A 20,314-nucleotide genomic window follows, 5' to 3' on the forward strand; every position below is an offset into this window, starting at 1 on the left:
TTCCAGCTGATTTTGGCCCGTTTGTGGCTGTTTTCACCTGAAAAACAGGCCTTCTGGAAATACCAGAAGTGGCAAAATGGGCCCATTTTCAGCCTGCAGAGGCTCCAGAGGCTTCCCTCGAGCCTCCGGGAAGGCAAAAATGACCTCCCCTGGGCTCCAGAGGCCCTCCAGTGGCTGAAAACGGTATTTCCAGAAGGCCCGTTTTTCAGGCGAAAACAGCCTCTTTCTCTCTTTTCTTCCTACCTTCCTTCCTTCCACTCAATTCCTTCCTTCCTTTTCTTTCCTTTCTTCCCTCTATTGCTTCCTTTGCTTCCCTTCTTTTCTTGCTTTTTCCTTCGTTCTCTCTCTATTCCTTCTTTCCTTCCTTCCTTCCCTCTCTATTCCTTCCTTCCTTCCTTTCCTTTCTTGCATCCCTCTCTATTCCTTCCTTTCCTTTCCTCTTTACTTCCTTCCTTCCTTCCTTCCTTCCTTCCTTCCTTCCTTCCTTCCAACACTCTCTATTCCTTCCTTCCTTTCTTGCATCCCATCCCATTCTATTCCTTCCTTTCTTTCAACCCTCTCTATTCCTTCTTTCCTTTCCTCTTTCCTTCCTTCCTTCCTTCCTTCCTTCCTTCCTTCCTTCCTTCCTTCCTTCCTTCCTTCCTTCCTTCCTTCCTTCCTTCCTTCCCTCCAACCCCTCTATTCCTTCCTTCCTTTCTTGCATCCCATTCTATTCCTTCCTTTCTTTCAACCCTCTCTATTCCTTCCTTTCATTTCCTCTTTACTCCTTCCTTCCTTCCTTCCCTTCCCTTCCCTTCCTTTCCTCCATCTCTCCCTCCTTCTACCAAAGAGTCAGGCAAAAGAATCCCACATCCGAACCTTGGCTTAATGGGCCTCTCTCTCCCTTTCCCCCAAACTCACTTCCTTAGAAGACTGTAACGTCGGCCAAAGAGCCCTGCAGTTGGGTTAATGGGTTCGATCTTGGCTCAGGGAAACAAGCCAGAGATGTTTTGTGTCCTGCGTTTCTCCCAGGGAACTTCAGTTTCCGCTATCCCTCCCCCGCCTCCCGGTTCACAGGGGGGTCCCTTGACCCCTCCCCGCCAGCCCGGGCCTATGCCCGTTGCGCTCACAGCCTTCCCCTCCGTGCACAATCAACACGGGAAAGTACAGCGCATCCTGGTAGCATGGAGGGCTCTCCAGCGGCTCCGTCTCCGTGTTGTTGCTGCCCACGTGACTCCCGCTAAGGCTCCGGAGAATGCCCCCACACCGCCGGGCGCCACTCAGCGAGAAGCGGCTGCAGCTGAACGGCAGGCGGGCGTAGAGGGCCCGGGTGCCCCGTGAGGGCAGGGAGTTGCTGCTGACAGTCCGCCGGCAGCGTTGGCAGCTGCGGAGGTACGCGGCTCCCGCCACCGTGGTGGCGTCCATCAACACGGCCTCGGAGTAGCTGGGCACCAGCTGCTGGTTGGAACGGATGTGCCATTCCAGTTCGGTCATGTCCACCGTGTTGACGCGGGAGATGCGCCGCCCGTACGTCCCCGCAGCGTCCAGCGGGCTGGGCCCATCGTCCGCCCCAAAGAGTTTCTCCACGTGATAGTGGACATTGGCCGTACGGTACTCGGACAAGACTCTCAGCGGCCAGGAGAGGAGGAGGAAAGAGGCCAGCCAGAAGACACTCCGTCGTGTGTACCAGGGTGGCCGCCCCGGATCCGGGAAGACTAACATGTGCTCCTTAAAGTCCACGTTCTTCAGGTGCATCCCTTCGCGGGCCTCCATGTAGTCGTCCAAACCTTCATTCTCGCCGAAGAACCGGGCCCGCTGAGTCAGATAGGCGGCTTCCGCCTCGCCCGACGCAAAGCTGAAGCATTTCGTGAATCGGAGTTTGGTCACGGGGTAATCCGAGAGGCCCAGCAGCTCCTTGGAGACGTCCTTCACCCCGTGGCCCGAGTAGTCGAACTCCGTCTCTGAGACGTGCGTGTTGACCCTCTCGTGGTAAACCTGGGTGGTGGTGTAAGCGTCCCCGTTGCGGTAACGGGTGACCTGCCTGGTACGGCGAATGTAGTGGTAGCTGACGGCCTTCCACCAGATGCAGGGCGTGGCCTGCTGCATGCGCTGGACTTTCTCGTAGACGCTGGCTGTGTCCACCCGGTATTGCATCTGCCCCTTGGCGAACCGGTGCCAGCACTCCACCAGGTACACCACGTACAACATGCCCAAGAAGGCCAGCGGGATGTAGATGTATCCGTTGGAGCACGGGCTGTCATGGTACACCAGCGATGCCCCTCGGTAAGAGCCGTCGTAGTTCAGGCGAGTCACCGTTGAGAGGCGGCACCAGGCCATGACGCCGAAGCAGCCGAACATCAGGAGGGTGAGCACCAGGCATTTCCAGTGGGACTCGCGGCAGAGCGAGCTGCTCAAAGACTGTTTTAGTGGACGTTGCTGCGGGGCGAGGGAGAGAAAGGGAAGGAGACGAGAGAAGGGAAGGAGAACCGGTTACAGTCCTGCCACTTCCCCACAAAGACCACCCCACCATGCCACCAAACCAGGAACAGGCAGTCCTCAACGTACGACCACGACCGAGCCCGAAATGTCGGTGAGAAGTCCACGGAAAGCCCCGTTTTGTAGTACGACTTTTCTCGCCGCATTGGTTAAGCGAATTGCCGCCGTTTGTTAAATGAGGAACCCGGGGATTTGAAGTGAATCGGGATTCCCCGCTTGTCGGAAAGGACACCAAAGGGGGAAAAAATCGCGCGACACCCCCTCCGTCATAAATGCAAGCCCACGGTCCAGCCTCCCCGAAGGTTAGTCCCGTGAACGTTAAGGATGCTGCAACAGTCGTAGGCCTGGGGGTGGGGAAAAAACGGTCCTTTTTTTCCCCCAGTGCCGTTGTCACTTTGAACACAGTCACTAAGCGAACTGTCGTAAGTGGAGGACTACCTGTAACATTAACGCCATTTTACAATCCCCGCCACCCTGTTTCTAACACAGAGAACAGAAGAAAAAAAAAAAACAGCATGCAAAAAGGAACCCTTGAAACGGTGCCAATTTCTTCGGCCTTTCTCTATTCCAAGGATCACAGCAGGCGGGGGGGCGGGGGAGAAGGGGGCCTGGGGCCGACTTAACAACCAGCTTGGGGTTGAGATGCCAGACACCCTGCAATTGTGCTTTCAGACACACATTGCGCCGTTCGCACTGGGGGCGTGGAGTCCAGACGCTTAACGCTGCCACATTTTAGGGATATATAAACAGGACGTCGGAGCCAGACAAAATAAGGGCTCTCGCCGTCTGTTTCCCCAAGGAAGCCTTCGGCTCTCTGGTCTGCTGCTTTTTCGCGCCAGGATAGACTGCTCCGGTATAGGGAGGTTCCATTTCGCTGGGACCACCAGCCATATAATAATAATATAGTAAGGAAGCTTGGAGGAAAGGATGAGGGATAACGCTGTATTAAACTGATCCTAGGAGCCTCTAGCTGAGAGAGAGACAGTGAGAAAAAGAAAGAGAGAGACAAAGGGAGAAAGAGAGAGAAAAGAGAAAGAAATAGAGATAGAGACAGAGAAAAAGAGAAAAAGGCAGAGAGAGAGAAAAAAAATAAAGGGAAAAAAGAGATGGAGAGAATGAGAGACGAGAGAAAGAAAGAGAAAAGAGAGAGCGAGAGAGACACAGAGAGAGAGAGAGAGAAAGAGAAAGAGAGTGTGTGTCCAAGGGAATTCCAATTATTTAATTCCAATGTTTGAGAATGCTTTTAGTGTTTTATGGGTTGTTGTTGGGGTTTTTTTTTGACAGGTTTTAGGATTTTAGAATTTCAGGGTTATTTAGCGGAGCGCACTCTAAGAAACTGAACGAAAGAATGAAGAATAAACTAAACCAGGCCAGCTTTTCTGTGGGATCCGGCTCTGTGGGGTCGGGTGGGGGGCAGCTGGGAGGGAGTTCCATCACTTTTACACACACACACACACACACACAGACACACACACACAGACACACTCACACTCGATCATCATCATGTGTCCCGGAGGAATTGCAAAGGGGTTTTGGCAAAGGGAGTTTTGGGAGCCTGCCAACAGCAAATGGCTTTTAAGATGGGGTGGGGGCATTTTTTATTTTTTAAAAGCACTCTGTGTGTGTGTGTGTGTGTGTGTGTGTGTGTGTGTGTGTGTGTGTGTTTCAATCTCAACCCCCTTCTTCCTTTTGCCTTAATGCACTCCAAGGAAGAATGCAAAACAAAACGATCTCTTTATCCACGGATCTTTCCTCCCTGACATTTGGCAATCAAAATTTTTGGGGGCAGTCATTCTTAACCCTGGCCATTTCCAAGTTGCTCGGGTGCCAACTCCCTCACCCACCACCCCAAATGCCCCCCTCTGGCCTCCCCAATATCATCCTTCAAAAGCCTTGGATGAAATGGGTCAGCTTTTTTAAAATTTTGTCCTAAGAAGCTTCTGTCTCTGTAACCAGAAAGGCTGGACTACAGCTCCCTTCATCCCCAACCAGGCTGCAGAAGGGGACAGCCTTGCCAGGCGAAAATAGGGGAGACCCTTATCTTTGTTCTTAAGCCTTTTTCGGGCGTGGAGGAGGGTGGGGGAAAGAAATAGCCTTTGGGTTTTTTTTTATTTTCCCTGCAAGGAAATGCAGCTTTTTCTAAATAAATAAATAAAATAAAATTGCCAGACGTGGTGGAGGAAAAATAAAAAAAGGGGGGTGGAGGAAGCGAGTCCCAACCAGCGTCGGAATGATTCCCATCCCCCCCCCGCTTCCCTAAAAATCCTCTTCCTCCCACCCCACCTCCGATCCGGTTTGGCTTTGTTCCTCCGCGGACACCGAGCCGCCAGGAGCATCATCCAAAGCGGAGAGAGGAAAGGACGCGCGGCCGGGCGGGCTGTGGTGCAATGCAGAACTTCACGCGTGCCCTCCCCTCCACTCACCCACACACCTCCACACACACACACACGCACACAAAAGCACACAACCAGCTGGTCGCGCGAAACGCTTCCTTGCAGAGATCCTTTTTCCTTCCTTCCCCCGGGAATCCCTGAGAAAACCTCGGCGCCTCTTTTACGCACGGCGGGCGCCCTTTGGAGAAGCGTGGGACACCCCCCAGTTTTGCTCTGAAATTGGGGAGGGGGGGAGGGGGAGGAGGAGGAGGAGGATGCAAGGGGGCCCGGAGGAGAGGGCCCCTGAGATGCCACCTTTCTCCTCCACCTCCCCCACAACTCGCGCAAAAACCCAGGTTTATTTTTAAACCCCGTAGAGCTATTAATAATGCACAAAGGGACACGTGTCCGCTGCAGCAAAAAATCACTCCTGTTTCTTCCCCCCACCCGCCTCCCCCGTAAGGAAAAAAAAAAAGGGGGAGGGGGGACCGAAAAACAGAGGCCCGAACCCCGGGTTTCAAACCCCGAAAGCTGGCTTGCACCCCCTTAATCCCGGATTTTGGAGGCGAGGAACTGGTCTCCAAGCGGTGCGCCCAGGGCGCAGCGCAAAAGCAGTTCGTGTTTTGGTTTTTTTTTTTTAAATGTCTTTCCTTCCTTCCTTCTTTTCGTTCCTCTTGGCTGCCTCCTTTTCTTCTTTTCTTTCCCTTCCCTTCCCTTCCTTCTTTCCGTTCTTCCTATCCTTTCTTTCCTCCTCCTCCTCCCCTTTCTCTTTCCCTTGTTTCTTGCCTATCCTTTCCTTTCCTGCCCTCCTCTCCTTCTTTCCCTTCTCTTTTCTTCTTTTCTTTCCCTTCCCTTCCTTCTTTCCGTTCTTCGTCTCCTTTCTTTTCTCCTCCTCCCCTTTCTCTTTCCCCTTTTTCTTTCCTATCCTTTCCTTTCCCTTTCCTCTTCTCCTTCTTTCCCTTCTTTTTTCTTTCCCATCCTTCCCCTCCCCCTTTCCCTTCTCTTTTCTCCTTTTTCCTTCCCTTCCTCCTTTCCGTTCTTCCTCTCCTTTCTTTTCTCCTCCTCCCCTTTCTCTCTTTCCCTTTTTCCCCCTTCCTATCCTTTCCTTGCCTGCCCTCCTCTCCTTCTTTCCCTTTCCATCCTTCCCTTTCCCCCCTTTCCTTTCCCTTCCCTTCTTTCCTACCGTCGTTCTCCATCCCTTTCTCCCTCCTCCATCCTACCCACGCAGGGCTGGACTTACCTCTTCCCGAGGGGGCCCCCCAGCCGGGGTGAGCGTGGGCAGCTCCCCGGCGCCCGGCTGCTGCTCGCCGTCTTCTGCCCCCACGCCTGGCATGGTTCACGCGTGGCGCCGCCAAGCCGCCGGCCCAGCCGCATCGTAGGCTCGGGCGAGGGGCTGGCCGGCCCCGCAGCAGCCGCCGCTCCAGCTGGGCCTGCCCCCGCAGTCCCCGCAGCGGGGCATGGGGGGGTTGGAGAGGCAGTCACCGGTGCGCCCTTGCCTGGCACCCACCTGCCCGGGCGCCCGTGGGCTTTTGGCGGGGACGGCGGCTCCGCCCTCCACACGGCGGGGCTGGAAAGCACAAAGCCCGCCGGACCCCCGCAGACCCCCCCCCGCACCCCCCCACACCAGCCCCGTTTCCCCTGCCTGGACCGTCCCGCAGCAGCCGGTTAAGGAAGAGGCTGCCCAGCCCTGCCCGGCGGCGACGGCGGCGACGCTCATCTGGCTCCTTCGCTCGCTTTCTTTCGGCCCCGATGACTCGGCAGGCAGGCAGGCAGGCTCATCCCCACGTGTCCCTCCCCTTTCCCCTTTGCACGCACGTCGGAATGCCAACCTGGGTCGAAATCAACTCGCTTTTCTGAGCCACCCCACCCCCACGTAAAAAAAAAGCCTTCTAAAGTTTGCAAAAAGAGGCAACTGCCTGGGAGAAACCCGGGTTTCTATCAAAGCAAATTTGGTCTGTGAAATATGAGACACACCCCCCCTCAAAAAAATTCTCCCCATTCGGAAGACTTTTTTGGGGGGGCATCTTCAGGGGTCCCCATCAGCGGAGAAGTCGCCAGGTTTCTAATAGCCTTCCCTACTATGTGCGAAAAACAGCCTGGCCTGACTGAACTAAGATCTGACCCGGATCTAGTCAAACCACAGGTACAATGAACCTACAAATGCTCCAAGGTCTGGAAGCGGGGTGTGTGTGTGTGTGTGTGTGTGTGTGTGTGTGTGTTAGGTGAGCTGGCCTGTAACATTCGGGGTACAATTGCCCACAATGCTTCTGAGAGCATGGGGAGCATTGTGGGTAATTCACAATACTTGACCGGATTGGCTTGATTAACCGGAACAGGGACAGCAAAAATATTTAAAAAATAAAAAGGGAAATAGAATCAGGGAGTAGCAGTAGACACAGGGTTGTTTTGATCTGGTATTGTGCAATACACACACGCGCGCGCACACACACACAAATGCACATGTGTGGCCATGGCTTATTTTAATAGGCCATTGTTTCAGCCTTAGGAATTTTTCGTATTGTGGATTTCAGCTTTTGTATTGTGGACTTCAACTCCCAGAATCCCCCAGCCAGCATGCTTTAAGATGGACTTCAACTCCCAGAATTCCCCAGACATCATGCTTTGAAACTTCAACTCCCAGAATTCCCCAGCCATCATGCTTTGAAACTTCAACTCCCAGAATTCCCCAGCCATCATGCTTTGAGATATGAGGACTTCAACTCCCAGAATTCCTCAGCCATCATGTTTTGACACTTCAACTCCCAGAATTACCATGCTTTTACCCCTATTTTTGTCCAGAGAAATGTAATATTAGACCTGTTATTTTTCAACCTTGGTAACTTTAAAATAGGTGGACCTCAACCTCAAGAATTTTCCAGCATGCTGGCTGCAAAACTCCCAGAATTCCCTTCCTGGCTGGAGAATGCTGGGCGTTGAAGTCCTGCCATCTTAAAAATCCTGAGGTCAAGAGAGAAATATGCTAGACGTGTCCTGGAAACGCAACCCTATTAAAATTGGGTAGAAATCTTATTGTTTTTCAGTTCAGGATGGATCTTCAGAGGATCAATTGGAAAAAAATATATATATTATTTCTGTGCATATCTGCTTTCTACGCCAGGAAGATTTAATGACAACCATCAATGAAATGTTTTGTTTTTTTTTAAAAAAGATTCAGTTTGTTAATTGTTTAAAAGGGATCAGGGTTTTAAACAACAACAAACTGGATCTTTTTTTAAAAAAGAAAATTACATTTCATTGATGGTTTAGACCTGGCTTATAAATGTGATCACGTTCTCCGCAGGCCTCGGATTTTATTCTAGTACTCAAGGAAGGTTTTTAAGGGAGAGGAGAGCTGGGGAGATCCACAAATTCTTGGATGAGATCAGAAAGCTAGAAGCTGAATTCCTGCGAGATGTTTGAATAATCGCCTTTCCGGCGACGTTCAATAGATGGCAATGTCGGGTTGCCACAAATCTGGGTTTAGATTCGGAAATGGATTAATTAATGTAGGAGGGCAAGAACTGAGTGATTAACTATTACTGTTAATCTTCTCATCACTCCTTATCGCCCATCCTGTCCCACCTGTGACCGTATGACTCTAATTTTGTCGCTTGTATCCTTACGATGTATATTGACTGTTTCCTAGTATGATCTGATTGCAAGGGATTATGGGGTCCTTAAAAGATGATGATGATTCCAAACTTGGTAGCTTTAAGACTCGTGGACTCCCAGAATTCCCCAACCAGCCATGGCTGGCTGGGGAATTCTGGGAGTTGAAGTCCACGGCTCTTAAAGTTGCCAAGTTTGGAGATACCTGGTCTTTAAAAGAACAAGGCTTAGTGCATTATGGCCTTGCTGAACTACAACTCCCAGCACCGCTCGCGATCGGCCATATTTCCTGGACTTGCGTCTCAGCCAATCAGAGCGAGGCTCTGTAATTATTGGAAAAAAAAAAAAAAACCACGGCCGACTTCCTTGAACCCAACGACACACCTTTGCGCATCCCGCCGCCCCTTTCCTACCTGTCGCTCTCCTAGCTATAGACCACAACTCCCATCATCCCCTGCCTCGCCTGCCATTCATCAAGCTCCCGGGGTGGGGGGGTGGGGGGGGGTGGAGGGCGGGGAAACGCCTTTCCCAACGTCGTTTCCAACCCTTTCTGCGCGTGCGCCCGACGGCCCGCGAGCTCAAGAACGCCCGCGAGCAGGACTCCGCCCCTTTGGAACCTCCGCGGGGGCGAAATGGATACATGGCCCGCCAATCAGCGCGGCCGGCGGCTGCGAAAGGATACAGCGGGTCAGCCAATGGGAGCGGCCGCTTGAGCCGCGCCGGCGCCTTTGAGGACGTGGCTCGAGGAGCCTTTTTTCTTCTTTGATCTCTTCGCAACTTTGCTCCTCTGGGTTGTTGTTGTTTTTTTAAAAAATTTTTAATTATTATTTTATTTAAGGGCCTTTTTTTTCCCCCTCCCCCACGCGGGGCGAGAGTGGATCGTGGGAAGCGATTCAAAGAGGGGCGCCATGGCTTATCCCCCTGGATATGGGGGTCCAGGTAGGTAAAGTGGGGGGTGAAGGGAAACGGGAGCAGGCCGGGTGGATCCCAGTGGGGATCGAGTGGGGGGTCGAAATGGGGGCCCGGGAGGAGATCCAGCCTTAACTCCCCCTTCTCGCCTGTTGCTTTAGGAAAGAGAGCCTTCCAAGCCAGGCCCGTCCATTCCAGTGGGGATCCAGTGGATCCCCAGATCCTTCTGGACCCCCAAATCCGGCTGGCCAAAGTGGGGGGGGCAGCGGGCCCCTTCCGGGGTGCATTTTTTTTTAAAAAAATTGATTTGACTCCAAGCACCCCGCCCACTTGAACCAATGAATCCATCCCAATTTGGGGGGTTGGGTTGCACCCCCAATTTTTGGGGGGAAATCCGGGGATCCCGTCTGGGGTGGGGGTGCCAAATTACATTGGGGGTGTCGCTTATGGGTGGGTTTTCCCTGTGGCTGGGTGTTGCTTGGGGGGAGGGGCCAGAAGGGGGATAAATAAAAATAAAATACATTTTGAAATAAAGATTAAATAAAGATTCTTTGTTTTGAAATAAAGATTAAATAAAGATTCTTTATTTTGAAATAAAGATGAAAACGTGGGTGCTTTTCCTGCACTGTGAGCCACTCAGAGTCCCTTGAATAATGAAGAAACTTCAAAGCGGAAGGGTAGATTTAGTAAACTAGACAGGTTCAGTCCTGCGCCGAGTGCGAATCCTTGATTGTACCCTATGATAGGTAGTTCTTGACTTACAACGGTTCCTTTAGTGACCGAAGTTACAGTGGGGAGAAGAAAAAAAAAGGCAACTTGGGACCGTTTTCACACTTAACAACCGTTGCATGTCAAAAATGGGCAATTGACTCGTATTTATGACAGGGTTCTCAGATCACGTGTTCCCATTGGCGACCCATTCGACAAGCCAGATTCTCTTTAACAACCGCCTTCCTAACTGAACAATCGCAAGGGTTCGCTCAACGACCGTGGCCAGGAAGGTTGTAAAACGGGGCAAAACCCTCTTGACCAATTTCTTGCCTGAGCCGCATCGCTTAATAACTTGTCTCGCTTAGCGGTGGAAATGTTGGGCTGTTAAGAAGTCGCGGTCGTTAAAGTCGAAGACTTGCCTGTAACAGGTAGATTCGGCCCTGTACCGAGTGCAAATTCTGGGTTGCATCCTATTAGTTGGCTGCTGGCTATGCGGTTCCTTTCTACTTCCTAATTCCACCCCCCCCAAAACAGGCTCCAAACACAGGTCCAGGATCCCCCCTGTGCCACAATCTCCAGATGCGCCGCAACTCTTCGATGACACCAGCTCGGGCTACGGGCCTCCCCAAGCGGGATACCCGCCCCCTGGGATTGACATGAGCTTCAACCAGATTTTTGCCGACCCGGTCGCTAATGTCGCTATGGCTTACGGCTCCTCCATTGCGTCCCAGGGCAAAGACATCGTTCATAAAGAGGTAAAAGAATAAAAATGTGAGAATCCTCTTTAAAAAAAAAAAATAGGTGAAGGAGAGAGTCGGGGGTACAATTGTTGGTGGCCGAACATCCTTTATTTTAGAAAGTGTTTCTTTAGATTTATCTAATATACTTTTCCAAACCTCATTTTGGTCCTTTCTTGTATGATGTTTATAGAACATGGAATAATAAAAGAAATAATAATAGGATACATGCAAATACCTGGAATACAAGAGAAAACATACACCGTAGAATGATAGGGATAGGTGAATGGGTGGATGGATGGATGGATAGATAGATGGGTAGTTGGATAGATGATAGATAGGTAGACTGACAGATGGATGGATAGATAATATAGATAGATGATAAATACAGATAGGTGGGTGGGTGGATGGATGAGTAGGTAGATAGTTGAATAGATGATAGACTGACAGGTAAATGAATAGATAGATGATAAATGGATGGATGGATAGATACAGATAGATTGATGGATGGGTAGGTGGATAGATGGATAAGATAGACATGGATGGATGGATAGATAATATAGATGATAGATACAGATGGGTGGGTGGATGGATGGATGAGTAGGTGGATAGTTGAATAGATGATAGATTGACAGATAAATGAATAGATAGATGATAAATGGATGGATGGATAGATACAGATAGATGGGTAGGTGGATAGATGGATAAGATAGACATGGATGGATGGATAGATAATATAGATAGATGATAGATACAGATGGATGGATGGGTAGGTGGATAGATGAATAGATGATAGACTGACATAGATGAATAGATAGATGATAGATGGATGGATCTTTATTCATGTCAGAAGCATCTACAAACTATAGACGTAACATTCAGCACGGAGCAAGTAAAATGGTCATAAAATAGGTTATAGCCCATTGGAAAGTATGTAAAATAAGTAGCATTAAAATTAAATGACATTTAGTTTTTATTTAGTGTTTATACAACTTCTATTATATTTTTGGTCCTGCGTAAGGTTGTGTGAAAAACAGGGATGTTGACTTGTCTTTTTAAAATCAATTGAAATACACCGTTCTCTTTGAAGCATTTTTTTTTAAACTGGCGCTTTGTACGTATTACCTGGGGCTTGGTCTCGAAAGCAAAATATATTTGTTTTTTTTCCATCCGACCCACGGTGTGACTTTTCTTGCAAAAACTACAACACAGATCTTGAAAGAGGACAAATCAGAAATTTTCCCTTTTTCAAGACCCGTGTTTTAGTTTTTGCACACCCGCAAAAAGTGTCACACCGTGGGTTGAATCGAAAAAGGCAAATTTATTTGTTCTATAAAATTTTGCAAAGGAGAGCTTGAAGCGATTCAGCCATCCAAGCCCCTCACTCGTGAATGAAATGCCCCTTAGCAAATATTCTTTGAAGCCTCATTTCGGCCAGACATTACAAAAATAAAATAAAATTTTAAAAATAAAACCTCAAATTCTGGTTCCATGTGGATAACTTGAATCCCCTAGTTGAGATGGACGTCCTGTAATTTTCATAAATAAATCTGGGGTTTTTTTTGTTTTTTTTGCAGATTCACAGATTTGTTTCTATCAACAAGCTTAAATACTTCTTTGCAGTGGACACCACGTACGTGATGAAAAAATTAGGTCTATTAATCTTCCCTTACATGCACCAGGTAAAAAAATAAGAATATTTGCCAGTACCAATTTGGTCTGAATTTGGTGGGTTGTTTAAAAAGAATTTCCATTGTTGTTTTTTAATTAATATTTTTATTTTATATTTTACAATAATTCCGTTTCATTTCAACCGTGTGTCAACTGGGTACATATATCTTACAATTATAATGAATACTTTTCTTACCAATATAACAATAATCACATTTTCTTATAGCTATTATTCAATATATCTATTGTTTTTTTAAACAATCAACTTATTACTTTATATATTCATCTATTTTTTTTATTTTATATTTTACAATAATTCCATTTCATCACTGTATATCTTACAATTATAATGAATACTTTCCTTACCAATATAACAATAATCACATTTTCTTATAGCTATTGTTTAATATATCTATTTTTTTAAACAATCTTATTACTCTATATATTCGTCTAGTCCATTTTAATTTGTTTTATTTTCCAACCATTGATAAAATAAATCCTGTACCATATAATATTCTGTTTCTTCTTTTTCTTTGATTCCCAGTGTTAGTCTATTCATTTCGGCACATTCAAAACGTTTTTCTCAATTACTTTTTCCCTCTATCTCATCACTTTTCCAATTCTGAGCAAATACAGTTCTGGCTGCTGTTAATATATGTATAAGAATTTCCATTGATAAGCAAGGCTGTCGTTCTTCCATTGTTTTTATTGGAAGCTGGCTGCTGGGGAGGCCACAAATGATGATCCTTTGGATGCTGTAAAGATATGTGGGTTGCCAAGCAACCAAGTTTTGATCACATAATTGTGAGGATGCTGCGGTGGTCGTAAGCGCGTGGACCATTTTTTTCCCCCAGTGCTGTTATAATTCCGAATGTTTGTTAAATGAATGATTCATAGGACTGTGGAAGGATGTCAGGAATCAAAGTGAACATCTGCCTTTATTGCAGAGTTCGAGTCTCGTCAGATTCAGCCAGCAAATACGTATTGATTCACTTAGTTTGGTTAACCTGGGGGGCTCATTGCCACTGGAAAAAGAAAATTGGGAAGATAAACGCATTTGAGGAATCGGATAGCCGAAGAAAGATTCCTTTTAGGGAAGACCTTCAGGCTGAAAAGTTGAACTAAAAAAAACTCTTTAAATTTGATAAAAGTAAAATCCACAATCTTTTAGTTAAAATTTTGGGAAGAGAGGGGAGGAACTATGAGACCAGAATTTCCAAGCAGGACTTGATTGCAAGTAACTACTGAAATGCAAATGCATAAATAATAATAATAATAATTCTTTCTGTAGAATTGGGAAGTTCGTTATCATCGCGATATTCCTCTTACTCCTCGCCAGGACATCAACGCTCCCGATCTCTATATTCCTAGTGAGTTTTTTATTTTATTATTTATTTTATTTTATTATTTTACTAGTTCTGTACCTGTGCTTTGTGGTCAGGTTTAGTTTTGGGGGAGGAAAATAAAGTGGGGGGGGAATTCTGCCTCTGCTTACCAGCATCCACCGGTATTCACCTGGCTAGCGTCCTGTCAGTGTGTGAGAGAGTTGAGAAACTGAAAGAGTATTTGCTGTGTGAGCAAGAAGGAGACAGCAAGGAGCCTGGGCGTGGCTTAGCTCAACTGTTCTGTACTAAAGCTGCTTGGTGCTCTGAAACTGAAACTCCTCTGCTTGTGTTTTGCATTTGAAACAGATTTCTTTTCAGGTGTGGGAGAGGGAATAGAACTCCTTTGCATCAGAGCATAATAATAATAATAATAATAATAATAATAATAATAATAATAATAATAATAATAATAATATAGGAATTATTATTTCCTATAATAATATAGGAAATACTCTAAATGCTCTGAGGGTCATTTGGAAAAATCCTTTCTTAGTGAGCCCTTAGAAGCCAAGAGGAACGTAGGTGCCAAATGTCAAGTTTGTAGGCTTTATGGTTCTGGAGATTTTGTGATGATGCGTGAGGGATATTTCGCTTTTATATACGTATATAGATTTTATTTTTTTATTTATTCTGAGACCATCGTAACACTAAATGGTCATTAAACGACCAGGTGTAAGTCGCAGGCTATGTAGATATTTATTAGGCTTTTATGATTATTAGATTTATGTATTATATATTTAAGTACATGAGTAATTTTTTTGACATTTTGAATTATTGTTTCTTTTTTTAAAGGCTATATACCATGCATTATTTTGAGTTGGGTTGCCCTGAACTCTCTCATGGATAAATTGCATAAAATGGGTTTAATTTAGGAATCAGATTAAATCTGTTGGATAAGTGGCATTTACCTGCCAAAAGATAGAATTGCTGGTTCAGGTTTGGTGGGAGGAATTGTATTTATTTTTTAAAATCGTGACTCATTTATTTAATGGGACAAAAAGATACCGCAGGGCACCATCTAATAAAGGTCTTTGGTTTTGTATTTTTAATTAATGAAAGTGTTTGGGAAATCAAACTGATAGAGCAAGTTCTAAGACATACTCTAAAAAAAAAATCACAATATTGTAGCTTTTCTATTTTTTTTTTTTTAAATTCACACTTCAAAATCTGGAGACTTTATTTTTAAATTAACATTTTCCACAGGTATGGCCTTCATTACATATATTTTACTGGCTGGAATGGCCCTCGGAATACAGAAAAGGTAAGGAACGTTCTTCCCGCTTCCCAGTTTTGCATCTTACGGAAAAACGGCGGAGGTTAGGGGTGAATTTGGCAATTTGGGTGCGGGATTTAAGGCTGGGCATAATATAGAATTTGGCAGGCAATGGATTACAGGTGGTCCTTGACTTACGACCACAATCGAGCCCCAAATTTCTGTGGTTAAATAAGACATTTGTTAAGTGGGTTTTAACCCCATTTGATGACCTTCCTTGCCAACGTTGTTAAGGGAATTACTCCAGTTCTTAAGTGAGTAATACGGCTGTGAAGTCAGAAAATCGCAGAAGGGGATTTCGTGACCCCGGGACACCGTCGTAACTGTGAAGCAGTTGCTGAGCGGCTGGATTTGGATCACGTGACCATGGGGATGTGGCTCCACCCCCCACCCCCGGGGGTAGGCTGCTGGGGGCTTGCAGGGTCTCAGAGAGCCCCCAATAACCTCAAAAAGACAAGCAGCCATGGAAAGCTCTTAATAGGCTTAATTGAACTTCTGGGCGTTCAGCCAAGAGCATTTCACACCTGGTAAAAGTCTTGCAAGCTAGATAAACAATCCACTCTGCACTTACAAGGGAGAACCATGGAGAAGATGGGATAACATAGCCACTAGCCTCTGACGGGATTAACTCCCAAATAATAAGAATCATATAACTCACCAGAAACCCCATTAAGATTCCAAGATCTCCCTCATAGTCACTGCTATTAAGCCGCTTCACCAGTCTTTTATTTAAGTATTAAATTAAATGCACGAAACAATAAATTGTGTGTGTGTGTATGTATATGTATGGTAATTAGGACAAAGAAGCGATGTCGATTTGGCTACACCCACCCAGTCACATGACCACACAGTCACATGACCACACAGACATGCCCACTCAGCCAGTCATTAGAGCAGAGAGCCCCTTGCTAAAAAAAATCCACCCCTACTTCCCCCTCATTTCCTTGGCTTGTCAGGCTGGGATGGTTTTCCATTGGTGACTTGGCTATATCGTTGGCATTTGCACAACCGTATTGTTGGACGCAGATGATTGTGGGTTGTCCCTTGTGGACGCTTGCCGGTTCGCTGGAAGGCAGACCATGAATTGTTCAGGCTTCCCCTTTTCTGGCAGGTTTTCCCCAGAGGTCCTTGGGATGTGCGCCAGCACGGCCTTCGTGTGGATGGTGATTGAAGTTCTTGCCCTTCTCCTGGGTCTCTACCTTGCTACGGTCCAAAGTGATTTGGGCACGTTTGATCTTCTGGCTTACTGCGGCTACAAATACGTTGGGTGAGTTGGGAGGGACCTCCCTGCTTCACGGATGAGCCTCCATTTCCCAGAAGCCCCGACAAACCCAAGTTTCCTGAATTAGACTCGGGTTTCCAACCGGCAGCGAAATTCCTGATTTAATGGACTGATTAGGAAAGAGAGTCCGTTAAATCCCCAAAGTACCTCTCAGCGGCAAGATGTTGTTGTGCCAAGAACCTCAACAGGAGGAGGACATGAATATGGCAGAAATTAACTTGATTAAATTAAAAATTAAAATTAAGCACCCCTTAAGACAGTTACTGGATACTGTCCGTTATTTCAGAGGGATTTGTCCGTTATATCAGATGTCCGGTAAATAAAAATCTTTGCTGTAATTTAATATTGGAAGAACTGCTCGTTCTTTGCTCTTGGGTGTTAGATGTTAATTCCTGCCCAATTTGTTACGATGTGTTGATGGCACACAGAAATATATACAATCTTTTGTTTTTCCCCTCCAGGATGATCCTCACTGTGGTCGGGGGCTTGGTGTTTGGCCTCAATGGTTACTACATCAGTCTGGCGTGGGCCTCCTGTTCTCTTATGTATTTCATGGTGAGTATGGCCATGTTCAGGGCGATACAAATGACTTTTGATGACTTTAAGGCCCAGTCCCTCCCTCTCTCAGCCCAACCCACCTCACAGGGTTGTTGTGCAGGGGAAGGAGGAGGAGGAAGGAAGGAAAGAAGATTAGGTAGGTAGGTCACCTTGAGTTATTTAAAAATTTAAAAAAAGCAAAGTTAAAAACAAACTTTGGTGCATGGGAATTCCATGCTCAGAGCCAACCAGGCACTGAGAGATGTAGTTGAGGAACCAGGTGCTGTGTTGACCCGGGGCGTGGCACAAAGGCAACATAGTCACACAAGTAAGAAAAGTCCCTTTAATACCTCCAACTTTGCCCCCAATGTCCAGTTACCTTCGGCTGGACCAAAAAAAACCTCTCCCAGGAACAGTCTTTAAGTGGAGGAAATTCAGTCTGAAAACGAAGTACATATAAACTGTAAATAGAAATCCACACAAACCACACTGCAACAATTAACTGGACAGGGCGGGAGAAGGAATTGCAGACTTGAAAGGCCAACAAAACACACACAGTTGGGAAGATGTCAGGAACCCAGATAAGCCTCGACAAAAGATAACTCACGATTTGCTTCCAACAAGTTGCTGTGTGCAAACTCCCATTTTAAACACTGTGTTCCCAACTATGGCTAATGAAGGTAATCAGGGCCCTTTCCTCCCCTGTAAGCCATGCAACCCACGTTGCTCCCTTCTCCGTTCCTCCCTGCGTGCCATAGGATGAAGAGGCGGGGTGGGCCTGGGTCTTCCTCTGAATTCCCTCTCCCTTGTTCCACCTCTCCCCTGCTCTGCCCAGCCGGACTTTGCCCTTCCCCAGTTTCCTCCACAGCCAACGCTCCCTGTGTCAGCTGCTCGGCCTCCCCCTCCGAATCAGATTCCGACGGGCATGACAGGTGGTCATTTGAACGTGCTTCCCATGTCTGTCTGTGCCCTCCCAGGTTCGCTCTTTACGGATGAAGATCCTGACTTCCGTGGTGCAAGATGGACTGAGCCGGACCACCGGCCGGGCGCAGATGTACATCACACTAGGCGCCGCTGCCTTCCAGCCGTTAGTTTTGTACTGGTTGACGGCCCAGTTGGTGCATTAAACGGAGGAGATGAGACTTTGGGGGCGGCGCAATTCCTCCCTTTTTTTTTTTTTTTTCCTGTTTTGGTTCACATCCCCTCCTCCCAAATTTCACCACTTCCCCTAGTTCTGTCTCTGCCCCTCCCCCCCCCCCCAAATTCCAGTGTGGGAGGGGGTTCTCCACGGAGAAGGACAAGTGGGGATCTGTCCCCTTTTTGGAAGAATGAAGTGAAAGGCAGCGGGTCCATTCGCACTCGGGACTCCCTCCCAGGAGCAGCGGAGGCAGGCCAGCTGTCCGAGTTGACTGCTTGTCCACAACTCCGAAAATCTGTAGATTTGCGGTCTTACTGGTATCTTACTGGGTAGATTCGGGGTCCTACTGGTAGAGGCAGTTCTGCTGTTGGGGATTTTACTTGAGTTGGATGAATTTGGATCCTTCCTCGCGCAAAATTTACAGGTTTTCTATTCCTGTGGTGTATCTAGAACGGTGTTTCTTGGTTGCTTGGGGTGGACTTCCAACTCCCAGGTATTCCCCTGCCAACTATCGAAGATGGATGGACTTCAAGTCCCAGCATCCCCTGCCGGCTGAGGAATTCCGGGAGTCGTAGTCCACTGATCTTCGAAGCAGTTACGGTTGAGAAGCACCAATCTAGAATAAATCCAGTATTTTTCATCTTGGGTGCTTGAAGATGAGTGGACTTCAACTCCCAGCATTCCTTTGCCAGCTATTGAAGATGGATGGACTTCAAGTCCCAGCATCCCCTGCCGGCTGAGGAATTCCGGGAGTCGTAATCCACCCATCATCGAAGCGGCTTAAGGTTGAGAAGCATCGATCTAGAAAACGTCCAGTTATTTTTCAACCTTGGTTGCTTGTGAGATGGATGGGCTTCAACTCCCAGAATTCCATGCTGGCTGGGGAATTCTGGGATTTGAAGTCCAGCTACTTTCCAAACAGACCAGGATTAAGATGCACCGATCTATAAAAATCCAGTTTTTCTCCATCTTGGCTGCTTTGCAGGCGGATGGACTTCAACTCCCAGAATTGCCCAGCCAGCCTGCTTGAAGATGGCTGAACTCCCAAGTCCCGGCATCCCCTGCTGGCTGAGGAATTCTGGGAGTCGTAGTCCAACCATCTTCCATAATTGGAAAAGTCCCAGTCTAGAACAAATCCAGTTTGGTTCCGTGTTTCCGGGAAGCAACAAAGATGGATAGGTAGACGGGAGGGAAAAAAAATATTTTAAAATTTGAAGTGTTAAAAAAAAAAAAAAAAGAGTTTTGAGTCTGACTCTCCTGTGAGAAAGAGGAAGAGAATCCGTTTTTGGTTTCCTTACAATCACTTCCGTGAGAGATGTTTGGTTTTCTTGCAAGCATGATAAAAAGTATAAAACTCTGCGACGGGCAGAACCAAATTTGTGAAGGTGTGTTCTGTATGTATTTTCTTTTTAAGATCATTTCCTCCGCAGTGGCTGAATTTTATTCCCCCCCAGCGTTCCCCAAACAGGATTCCAGTTTTTCCCACGTTTGATCACCCCGGGAAAGGATCTGAGTTCAGGTCATCCGTGATTTAAAACGGCCACAATTGAACTCCAGATTTCTGTTGTGGAAGCGAGACGTGCGTGAAGTGAGTTTGGACCCATGTTACAACCTTTCTTGCATGATGGGCTTAACGACCGCAGCGAAAAGGGGTGAAGTCGAGCGTGATTCATTGAACGACCGCAGTGCCTTGGCCACAACAGTGCCTTTCCCAACCACAGTCGTTAAGTTAAGGACTTCCTATAATCCTTTCGAAGGTTTGAGGAATACAGCTCTCTCCTCATCCCGTCCCCCTGGTGCCAGGATGATGGGATCTGTAGTCCAAAAGCAGCAGAAGGAAACTGGATAGGCACTTAATCAGAAATAGTACAGGTGTCCTGTGAGAGCGGGGGGATGGACTTGATGACCTCCAAGGCCCCTTCCAATTCTGTTAACTATTATAGGCCGAGATTATTAGTAGGCGGCTCATTGGCAGCAGAGGGCAGCAACCCTTACAAATTAAAAAATAAAGTAAAAATAAACCAAGCTGAATTGCAGATTTGAGACTTCACGGTATTTGTCTAAAGGGAGGAAGCCTTTTTCTTCGTGGACGTTAATTGTAATAAAATTTTCACAGAAAATTGAAAATTTAAGATTGCTCCCGCCACCTGCTCAAGCTCCAAAAAGAGGTAGAGGAAGAGGTGGCGGATAAAAGAAAAATTAATTTCATTTTTTG

At 47.0% G+C, this 20,314-nt stretch overlaps 2 protein-coding genes across 4 annotated transcripts; one reads left to right on the forward strand and one right to left on the reverse strand.

Annotated features, from left to right (window-relative positions):
* Positions 1-485: 485 nt before the first annotated feature.
* TMEM151A (transmembrane protein 151A) lies at positions 486-9,063 on the reverse strand. Of its 2 annotated transcripts, XM_026724619.2 has the most exons (3): positions 6,088-6,700; positions 675-2,415; positions 486-556 (listed from the first exon to the last, which is right to left on the reverse strand). In XM_026724619.2, the coding sequence occupies exons 1-2, from the start codon at positions 6,178-6,180 to the stop codon at positions 1,051-1,053; spliced, it is 1,458 nt and encodes a 485-aa protein (XP_026580404.1). In that variant the 5' UTR covers positions 6,181-6,700; the 3' UTR covers positions 486-556; positions 675-1,050. The 2 variants fall into 2 exon arrangements, with proteins under 2 accessions (XP_026580404.1, XP_087770205.1); XM_087914079.1 differs by lacking the exons at positions 486-556; positions 6,088-6,700 and adding an exon at positions 8,870-9,063 and having other exon boundaries at positions 677-2,415.
* Positions 9,064-9,167: 104 nt separating this feature from the next.
* YIF1A (Yip1 interacting factor homolog A, membrane trafficking protein) lies at positions 9,168-19,483 on the forward strand. 2 transcript variants are annotated; one of them, XR_015739699.1, is made up of 9 exons: positions 9,168-9,395; positions 10,611-10,831; positions 12,391-12,495; positions 13,776-13,854; positions 15,073-15,130; positions 16,254-16,409; positions 16,886-16,979; positions 17,939-18,592; positions 18,639-19,483. XR_015739699.1 is itself a non-coding variant. In XM_087914080.1 (8 exons), exons 1-8 carry the CDS (start codon positions 9,365-9,367, stop codon positions 18,086-18,088), a joined length of 894 nt encoding a protein of 297 aa, XP_087770206.1. In that variant the 5' UTR covers positions 9,168-9,364; the 3' UTR covers positions 18,089-19,483. The 2 variants fall into 2 exon arrangements, 1 of the variants encoding a protein (XP_087770206.1); XM_087914080.1 differs by having other exon boundaries at positions 17,939-19,483.
* The last annotated feature ends 831 nt before the right edge of the window (positions 19,484-20,314 follow it).

This window comes from Pseudonaja textilis, chromosome 16, assembly GCF_049901715.1.
Source record: "Pseudonaja textilis isolate UNSWEBS1 chromosome 16, rPseTex1.2, whole genome shotgun sequence".
Taxonomy (NCBI): Eukaryota; Metazoa; Chordata; class Lepidosauria; order Squamata; family Elapidae; genus Pseudonaja; species Pseudonaja textilis.

Excerpts from the sequence above, each read along its gene's own strand:
- TMEM151A (XM_026724619.2), bottom strand. The coding sequence starts at position 6,180 with ATGCCAGGCGTGGGGGCAGAAGACGGCGAGCAGCAGCCGGGCGCCGGG. Across the intron at positions 2,416-6,087 it reads GGGGGCCCCCTCGGGAAGAG|CAACGTCCACTAAAACAGTC; the intron begins GTAAGTCCAGCC and ends CTCGCCCCGCAG.
- YIF1A (XM_087914080.1), top strand. The coding sequence starts at position 9,365 with ATGGCTTATCCCCCTGGATATGGGGGTCCAG. Across the intron at positions 10,832-12,390 it reads AAGACATCGTTCATAAAGAG|ATTCACAGATTTGTTTCTAT; the intron begins GTAAAAGAATAA and ends TTTTTTTTGCAG. Across the intron at positions 13,855-15,072 it reads TCCCGATCTCTATATTCCTA|GTATGGCCTTCATTACATAT; the intron begins GTGAGTTTTTTA and ends CATTTTCCACAG.